The sequence below is a fragment of the Adelges cooleyi genome, unplaced genomic scaffold (assembly GCF_023614345.1).
Source record: "Adelges cooleyi isolate 19-005CV unplaced genomic scaffold, UGA_ACOO_1.1 ACOO_flye_CR_arks_rails_tigmint_CR_PRNA_23, whole genome shotgun sequence".
NCBI lineage: Eukaryota > Metazoa > Arthropoda > Insecta > Hemiptera > Adelgidae > Adelges > Adelges cooleyi.
In genome coordinates, this window is record NW_026095893.1 from 10,815,209 (window position 1) to 10,825,651 (window position 10,443).

General features: G+C 29.0%; 1 protein-coding gene across 3 annotated transcripts; it reads left to right on the forward strand.

Annotated features, from left to right (window-relative positions):
* The first annotated feature begins 785 nt into the window (after nt 1-785).
* On the forward strand, nt 786-9,931 carry LOC126835473 (kelch-like protein 3). 3 transcript variants are annotated; one of them, XM_050568091.1, is made up of 11 exons: nt 786-1,457; nt 1,822-1,938; nt 2,005-2,236; nt 2,472-2,647; nt 2,705-2,798; nt 2,867-3,023; nt 3,967-4,061; nt 6,764-7,075; nt 8,006-8,152; nt 8,875-9,121; nt 9,599-9,931. In XM_050568091.1, exons 1-11 carry the CDS (start codon nt 1,249-1,251, stop codon nt 9,835-9,837), a joined length of 2,025 nt encoding a protein of 674 aa, XP_050424048.1. In that variant the 5' UTR covers nt 786-1,248; the 3' UTR covers nt 9,838-9,931. The 3 variants fall into 3 exon arrangements, with proteins under 3 accessions (XP_050424048.1, XP_050424050.1, XP_050424051.1); XM_050568093.1 differs by lacking the exon at nt 8,875-9,121 and having other exon boundaries at nt 793-1,457; nt 9,599-9,727; XM_050568094.1 differs by lacking the exons at nt 6,764-7,075; nt 8,006-8,152; nt 8,875-9,121; nt 9,599-9,931 and adding exons at nt 4,389-4,700; nt 5,568-5,717; nt 6,102-6,208 and having other exon boundaries at nt 847-1,457.
* The last annotated feature ends 512 nt before the right edge of the window (nt 9,932-10,443 follow it).

The window sequence follows — 10,443 nt, forward strand, 5'->3', positions numbered from 1 at the left end:
AAAAAACTATTAATGATAAACGAGCTTTTCTTGTTTCAGTTTATGCTATCCCGGGTACTTTGATGCGAGAAATCACGACATTTTTGTTTAAACTATTTATTTATTATTTTACATTTGTAGAAATTTAGAACAATATAATTATTAACTGTATTTTATCGACATTTTGTTCGGTACGGTATTTTGTAAATGTTATAATTATGTTCTTAAATGTTATTGTTTACAAATTAAATAATGAAAATAAAGTACAACATTCTTAACTCAACAAATTAATTTCAATTTTCGAGCGAACAAATTCCGAGAGACTAACTGAAATAAATAACAATTATAACAATATGAATATCGACTGACGGACAATGGTCGATGTAGTTATTTAAAATACTGTCCACATGTGTAAATCATGTTGACTGTTAATGTGCTATAAGGGGTTATGCCGATGCGGATTGCGTTATAAACAATGAACATAATATTTTGGCTAAATTATAAAAAAAAAAATTATGAAAGGAATAACTTCTTAATTTTAGCTGTCCGACCGGGCCATTTTTCTTAGATCATCTTAAGTCGTAGGACACGTTTCAGCAGTGGACAACAATTTGCTCGGTTATGCAATAAAAAAAAAAAAGAATAAAAATACTTGAGTTTGCAGTTTTGAGCGTTTCTAGTACTTAGTAGGTAAACCCGGTAGGTACAGTGTACACTTTTGACTGTTACTGACATGAATGTATTACATGACGTCAATACCCTAAATTTTCTAGCGTATAAACGGTTTCGCTAAACCTGACTACGTAGAACGGCGTGATGGTTTTAGCGCTAAAACACTTATAGTGGAAATGGACGAGGACAACATTTTGGCAATGACATATCCTTTCATCAAAATTACTAATAATACCTACTACTTACAGTAAGAGTAATTCAGTAAGAGTGAGAGTAAGTAAAAGTAAACGGCACCCATAACCCAGGGTGATTGGTGAGGAATGTACCTGTTGTATTATACTGCGGTGTGCCTGTGTTTTCAATTTTGGTCTTTATATTTAGCCGTACCTATTAATATATTATATTTAATAAACGTCGTTGTTTTATTTATACCGCAGCGCGCGCGCGTTTATTTTGATACGATAATAACAATGCAGGCAATGCTGCTTGTCGTTAAGATAAGACAAGGGGACGTTTCTACAAGTATTCGGTACCTAATCGGTATTCGTGAATTCGTATTTCGTTCACACTTCGCAAACAACAATCGCTAACGTAGTCATGGTGTTGCTTTTTTTGTTCGGATTTTTTACGGGCTACACTATTCTAATAGTGGCCAGAGAAGCCTGGAAGTGGAAGTCGCTAACGAACAAAAAAAAGCGTAAAGCAAAGGACAATGGATTGCTTGGAAATTTCGACGTTGACCGTGCCAAACTAGAAGACACGGCCAACGAAGCTCAATTTAAATCGTCGCCGTCGAAACGTTTGAGGTGAGCGTTAGATAATATTATTATTTACCATTTTGTTTGTAGTATTCTTTGAGTTTGGGCTGTAAGAGTTAAGTGTGCAGTATACATGGCCTGTTGAAATAGGTGCAGTCAAATGCTACAACTTGAGACAGTTTTCAATTTAAAAACACCAAACTCAAAGCAACCAAAGTCAAATTCCCCAAATTATACAGTCTCAAGTTAAATGTATGCGCCAAGTAACTGCTGCTAACCACTGTTCCACATGATTGCCCTTCACATTATTATTCTAAAATCATTTTTTTGATTTTTTTCCTATGAACTGTAATTATTATTATAATTATCATTTATTAATTATATATGCTTATTGAAATTGTATTTTTTTTAGGAAATGTTTAAAAAATGATTGCATGAGCTGTGAACTTATTTATAGTGATAAATATACATTTAAAGCATACAAAGAAAGAACTCCCAACTTTCTGCTCAAGTTAAATCTTTTGCGAAAGTAATTATTCTATTTTACAAATAATAATTAACAAGGGGAAAATAATTTTCTTAACCATAATTACAGAGAAAAACAATTTTGCGATGTAAAATTAATCACAGAAGATAGCAAAGAAATTTGGGCTCATAAAAATGTTTTATCTTCAAACTGTGAATATTTTGAACGAATGTTTAGCGGTACATTCAAGGAAAGCAACTTATATGAAGTTATTATCAAGCATATACCTAATGATGTTTTAGACGATATCATTAGTTTTATTTATACTTCGCAGTTAGTCATTACAGAACAAAATGTTGAGGTTAGTATGTTGATATTTTTTTTTATCATAAAGTGAAGTTTTTTAAGTAATTATGATTACAATATTTTTATAATTATGACAGTTATATTACACATTTTAAAGACAATTTTTCCAATTTTGACAATATAGTTTTTTATGCATTAAACATGATCCAGGTTTAAGGTATAAAACGTTGAACCTTCTTTTTAATAAATAATCTACATGACATTTAATTTTTTTTTTTTAAACATTTTAGAATTTGTTAGTAGCTTCAAATTTTATGTTACTGGATGATGTTTGTCAATCATGTGAGGAAAATTTAAAAAATTTGACTACTCCAGAAAATTGTATGCACATAATGAAAATTGCTGATGATTATAATTTGAACGATTTGCAAAAGTTCTGCATGTCATATGCCATGGATCATTTCGAGTACTATAATTTTGTTTAGAAATTTTCTCACATAATTAAAATTTTTAATATTTTTAGATTTTTAGCCACTACATCATCATTTCTAAATTCTCCACATCATCAAATTGAATATCTTATAGCAAATGATAATTTATGTGCTAAGGAAGAAACTGTAATTATTTTAACTTTAAAACAGTATTTGTCTATTAACTTCATATTGTAACCTTTCGCTATTTATAGGTATGCTCAGCTGTAATTAATTGGGTTAAATTTGTTGAAGAAACACGTTTAAAGGACTTACCTAATTTATTACGTTATGTCCGGTTTTCACTTCTATCATCTGAATATCTTAAAAACATAATTAAATCGGAACCAATAATTTATTCAAACCCAAACTGCAAGTATATTATTATTTTAACTTAAAAATAATAAATTATTTCTGTTATTCTTATTATATTATTTTTTATATTAAGTATCCAAATGCCCATGTTTTTTTTTTTGTGAATAATCTAGGTAATTTATTTATGAATAATATTTATACAACTCTGGTACACAGAATTATATGTAGCCCCTAAATTTGAGGGGGGTCACGGGTAAAAATAAAACCTAGTTAACCCAACTATAATTAATTAAAACAATCAATGTATGGTTAACTAAATAAAAAGTTTGGCCAACTAAATGTTTAGTTAATTATTTAGTTATTCCAACTATATATTAATGTGCTCTCAACAACAACAAAATTATGAGCTGGTAAATTGTATATTAATTATTTTATATAAGTAAATATATAGTACAAACACTAGGTGGTGTTAGGTATCTTAATTTAAAATGAACAAAAAGTACCGCTGTGTGAGGTCATACATAAAGCGGCGTATATATTTTTAGTTATAATAATAATAAAGCCACTAAGGTAGGATTAAGGAATTTTGGAGTTGGGGAGGTCACAGGTTTTCAGATATTATTATGACTAAAAGTCATAAAATAACTTTCTAAACAATTCTTAATGCAAACCTTTAGAAAACTGGTAGGTAAAATCTATTAAATAATCATATAGATTTTTCTCAATTTTTAAGGGGAAAGTAAAACCTTTTGTGATATTTCTGTATGATTTCTATTTTATAGACTTGCTAGTTGAAGAAAACTCCCAGAAAAATTGGGCCCAAACTCAAAATTTTAAAATTAAAATAAAATAATTTGTTTTTTAATTTAATAATATGGGACAGCAATTTTTTTTATTCCTTCGGTGGCAAATTGTCTAAATATGACCCTGTATGTAGATATTTTGCAAAAAAAAAAATTTTAAATAATTTTAATTTTATTTATTTTAATGTTTTTTATAGTTGTGTCCTATTTTTATGAGACTTGGCATCATCAAATTATTGAAGGAAAGTCATCAATTTTTGATGACACTTTGCAACGTAAACCCTTAATAAAGGTAAAAGCTACAAAGTATTTTCTTAACAGTTTACTTCCATCTAGATAAAATATTTGATTGTTACACAAATACTAATAAATTATTAACTACCTACATTAATAGATAAATAGTATTTTATTAATTACTCAATTTGTATGTTTAAATAAATTAAATAATTAACTATAATTAGGAGTTAACTTTTAGTTGTTGGTTTTAGATATCATTACACTTTATTGAGAATAATTTGTAACATAGTTCATAGTGTACAATTAATGTAGGGGTTTGATAAGTATAATCTGTTATATTGTTATTTTACTGTGTTGTGAACAGTTTTTTTTTTTGCCTTAGTCTATTGTAGTTTTATGCAGTAGTAACAATTTAACTGATATTACATCGTTCCATATTAAATGGTTTGATCCAATTATTCATCAATGGCTGTCTTATCCGTCCAACTTGACAGTACCTTGGAATGAATCGACTCTTGTCATGGTAAATGGAAGTCGATTGTTTGCCGTAGGTGGTCAAGAAAACGAAGATAATCGAGGGTTGAAATCTTTTGGCGAGTTTAATGTACAAACCAATAGTTGGGACGAACTGCCCGAAATGAAATGCAGACGGATAAGGCCTGGAGTTGTGCTGTTTAAAAATTGCATCTATGTGGTATTTTTATATTTTATAATTATTAATTGATGTCAAAAATTAGATGTAGTGATGAACGAGGCTAGGCAAGTTAATCAATTTGTTTATCTACTAGTTGGTCTAAAATATTAACCAACGCCCAGCCTCAATCATCACTAGTTATAATTGGATAGATTACCTACTTGGAATAAACAAAAACTAGTTGTTCGGTAAAGTAACTTAGTTTATGTTAGTGAGCAAAATTACTGAGATAGAAAAAAGTTTAATAATAACAAAATTGTATTTCATTTATGTTAATTTCAAAAAGTTTATGAAACTTCAAAAAATATTATCATAATTTACTTCCAAAGTAGAACCTATACCTATTCTTTGTTTTAATTGTTGCCCACTATCCCTAAAAGGGTGTTTTACATGATCATAATATGTATATTGCCATGTTTTATTTAAAACTATTTTAAAAGCTAAATAAATAAAACATTTTATTTTTATCAAAAGCTATTTAATTTTACATAATGATTAATACAATATTTGTTTTGTGTTCTACTTTTAATTTACTCAAACCTAAAATTTTTTTATTTTAACACTTAGATTAAAACAAATGTAGAAGTTTCTTTGACAAAATCAACCTAACTGTTTTTAATTTTTATAATTTGATTAGTGTCCGTTTTGTTATATTTATCTTATTAATTTTCTACAAAAAAAACCCATACTAAAATGTGTTCTTACAAAATTACAACTATTTAAATTGTATAGTTAGTTTATAGATTAAGTAATTAATTGAATTAAAATTTGCTGATAAAACTAACATCTAACTTAACTTTTACCTCTTTAACTATTTAGTGCCTAGGCTCAGTGAAGATAATGATAATACTTGTTTTATTATTTTAGTTTGGAGGCCAGAAAAAAATATATGATGAATCGGTACTCTGCAATGGGGAATATTTTGATTTGGATACTAAAAAGTGGTATTCTGTTAGACGTATGCATACTAAAAGATCAGATTTTAATTTGTTTGTAATAAATGGATTGATATATCCTGTTAGTATACAGTTTTATAACATAACTTTATTATGCAAAACTAATTATTTATTATTTATTTAATCCTAATGTATTATTAATTCTGGAGATATCTATTTGTATAATATGTGGTTATCTAAAAATAAGTGCAGCCACAAACTTTTTCTTAACACAGAGAAAAAAATGTTATAATTATTATTTTTAATTTTCTATAATACTTTTGCTGCTTAACATTATTACTTTTTATTTATTAGATTGAGAAAACTAACGGCATCAGTCAAGATATCATTACCGAGTGTTACAATCCAGAATTAAATCTTTGGAGTCGTTTAAAATTCAATAATTTACACCATAAAGTATACAATTCTTCTATTTGTGTTTTGAATAATATTATGTATGTTGCAGGAGGTATAAAAAATGGCAAAGTATTTAAATGTGTTGATACGTTTAACTTAAAGACCAATACATGGTCATCTGTAGTCGATATGAATATTGGTAGATTTGATGCAAGTAAGATAAATGAATTATTATTTATTACATTATAATATATAAATAAATTGGTGGTCTTTAAATTGTCCGTAGGTGCAATCTCACTTAACGGTCGAGTATATGTAATTGGTGGTAAATCTAAAATAAATAAATATGGTCACAGTTCAAATAAAGATTTTTTAAATTCTGTTGAGGTTTATGATCCAGCACACAATAAATGGAATATTTTGGATATTGACTTGAATTGTTCCAAGATTTTCTCACTTTTCATTTGTAACACAAATTCTACAATTATAAAAGATTTTTTTTGTAAAAATTGATTTGATATATTTATTTAATGTTTATATTTTATTTGTGAAATTTTGTATTTGTATATATACATATATATATTTTTTTAAGAACATATTTTTGGTATCTAAATATACACATATATCTATGTTTTTTATCGTATAGTTTTTTTACACAATTCCTATAGGAATCTACACTAGTTTATTAATATCTAATCATATCTATAATGTTCAAATTATTCAACTAGTATCATTGTTTACACATTTTAGTATAATTTGTATTTTGTTCAGTGCCTGGTGGTGATTGCTGACAATTATTGCAACTATGCAGATTACCCTACCAGCTACGTCGAATGGTATGATTATGCGACATGTCAGTGGATAAAGCATCGGACTACTTGGAAACCACCATTTATGGGGCCAACATATTATGTACTTGATAACTGCTCGTTATTGGCTATAGGTGGAAGAAATTTAAATGATGACGCTATAAAGACTGTTAGAGTTTTTGACTCCCAAAGCGCTCGATGGAATCATATGACCGATATGAACTGTAGGCGATACGATCCTGGAGTTGTTCAGTTTGGTAACCGGTTGTATGTGGTGTGTAGCAAATGATTAATTTTAAGTACACTGTACAATGCTTCATAAAAAAGCGTCAATTTATATTATAATGCCGAATTGTACAAATCTTTTTCTTCTTCACTTTATTTAATACAAATGATGACGGGATTGGGTACAAATTGTATTTTTCTTACTACTTGAACCAAAAAAAACATAACCTATATGTATTTCTATCTTCCTAAATAATGTATTCATTACTGCCAAATCATTTGCACAATCTAAAATTTTCTCTCGTAAACCAAAGGCGCTTTTTCGGTTCCTTTTCTTCGTGTCCATTTATTCTCCTCTAACCACCATTCTTTTGTTGTTAGGTATTGTACGCTTGTACAACCTCGTCTAGTTCTATCTAACATTCTTTTTAAGTTCTCTCACACCCCATTTGTCAATCTGTGGCTTATCCGCTTATGCATTTACAATATTCACTAAACCTATTGGCTATCGCTAACACCAAGTTTACTACTGTTACTGCTATTGTGCTATAACTCTGTAATATTTGTTATTACTTCCCAATCTTAGTTTTCATATTTTTTTGTTCTTATCCAATATTGCTTCAATTCCATTTCATCTTCAAATCTTCCCAGAGTACGACATAATGTATTAGTATACCCATCTCTTTCGGTCTATCGAGTATTCCTATCGATCTAGGTTCTTATACGCACTATTTTTTTCCTTAACTTCCTACTTGTACTTGTTAGCTACTACCTATGACTTACACCATCTAAGACGCTACTCTAATTTCCTAAATTTGAATCATTTCTCTTATATTTAAGTATTAAAGTTCCTCTATAGGTGTGAGTTACGATGTCGCGGTAAAATAAGTAACCTAGTTTTTTCATATAAAATTTGATTTAACTTTTTTAATATTATCTTAATTTATTATTATTTTAAATAATTGTTAACTGTTTATAGATTGGCGGTTGTAAAAAAGTAGATAAAGAAGGACAGCGAGGTGGTGAGTACTATGACATGTGTACCGAAAAGTGGCATTGTATACGACGGATGGTACATGGTCGAGAATCATTTGGAATTGGTGTTATTAATGATTATATATACGTGGTAAGGTTATAAATAACACTTACCAAACTTGCTTGATGTATAATATCTTAATTCTTATTAGCTTTATTATAAGCCCCCTCTTTACGGTTAACGGTATGCATAATGTACAATTTTCTGTAAGGGGTTTCAGGTTTGAAAGGGGGAGCTTAACCCTTTCGTTACTGACATCCTCGTTCGAGGATTTAACTTTAAAAATCGAATAAAATATTAACAACGTACTATCATTATCAAAAATGTCTTTAAACACAAGTTCTAGTATAGATTGATGATAAAAAAAATCGACACAGCTATATTGATAATCAATATCAGTCCGATACGTAAAAAACCTGTTGATTCTTTTTTCGAAAAAAAAAAAATCTCAGGAACGAAAGGGTTAAGTTTTATTTTATCTAAATTCTATACGATCTAGTGTTTAATATTGTGTATTGTGATAACTATTTTTTGCGGGGAGGGGGGCGGGCGTTAACGACACAAATAAACCTGGTCCAGTCTTAACCTGTGACCTGATAATAGAGGTCAAGTTTTCCAATACTGTACTTCCTTAACTTGACTAACTACTTAAATTTAATAATATAGTATTGAATAATACGTTCAGATTTTTCTTTTTTTACCTAGAGTATATAGTATTCTTTATTTCTAGCATAGTTGTTTTTTTATATTATACCTTTTATTATAAACACTATTATAATGCGGATTTACTTTAATAGTATTTAAATAAATAGGTCGGTGGTCATGGGATTGGTATTTTTACATCCGGCGAACGCTACGATCCAAAGTCTAATACTTGGTCACCAATTCCTTCAATGCCAATATGTAGAGACGGTCCATTCATTTGTTTTTTGGACAAAAAAATTTATGTGATCGGTGGTTGGGTTGGCGGAAGTTGTTCAAAATCGGTTGATGTATTTGACACGTCGACAAATTCATGGAAATCTACTGCGGATATGCAGTACGGCAGATCATATGCATGTATGCCATTTTTTAAAGTATCAATGTAATAATCAGGTGTATATTTATGGCTCCAGCCCCCCCCCCCTCCGAATTTTTTTTATTCTGCCTATGGGCCTATATGGTGTGAGTTGTAGAAGTTTAATATTGTCAAGTTTTTATTAGGAGTTAGTGCCTTAGCCCCCTCCCCCAAAAAATATCTAAATACGCCCCTGGTAATAATAAGCTTTTAGTTGGTAATAGATATCAAAGCGGAACTGAGAAGTATTAATTTTATAATAAGTTTTTTTTAATGTCTGTACCCATTGTAATTTTTTTTCTACTCAATCGATTTCCCCGAGTAGCATCTCTATCGACCACAACAAGAACTGTGACTGTCCCTCGACCCCATTATGATTTGTTTAATTTTAACATTTTTTGTCAATCGCTGTTGAGCTTATAACTAATTTTTAAAACGTTTTTCTTAATAGTTTGCTTTTGTTATACATTATTGTTTAGCGGGTGGTGTTCTGAATGGACAAATTTACGTAATTGGCGGAATCAGCGGAGCTATTTTTGATGGATCTAGAATGATATTGAATACTTCTGAAGTGTATGATCCAAGAAAAAATAAGTGGTCAATAGCCAAAGGAGTGTTGAGCAAAGACACAGCTCAACGTCAGCACATTGCATTAGTTTGTGATAGAAGTGTAAGTTTCTTAAGGAGTATATTGAAAGTCACTGCCGATAAAGATTAATTATTACTTATAATACACTTAATTTTATTTTAAAAATTTACAGTTAATAATTATGTTTACTTTTTGTTTAACGATTTATTTTATTTTAAATTATCAAATGTGCTGTTATTTTCGATGAGTTATTTTTATATTATTAAATGTTTTGCTTAGTCGTCTAAATCTGGAGTTTATTTACTTTAAACACATTTTTTGTTCAAATAATTAGTTTTTACTCATACAAATTAATATGGCGCCCCTTGAGAGTTTTTTACTTCATTATGGTACTACGATATTATATTTATAAAACATAAAAATTATTCCAAAACAGATACAACCCTTTATTTTTTCTGAATATTATTAACAGAAGTTTAAGTAATGTCAAATTTGATATTTGATGAACTATTTATTTTTTGTGACCTACCTAATTAAACATGAACAGAATTGTAATCTAAAAAATAGTTATTATTGGACAATTTTAACTTGTGTTATACCTAATATTGCATTTCTATTGTTGAGTCGGTTCTGTTTTTGTGTAGACTGTGAGTTGTATTAGCGTACTGTATTAATTGATGACAGGCGTATTAAATGAGTTAATAGTTGTTTTTTAAGTTATGTGGGCTATACCTA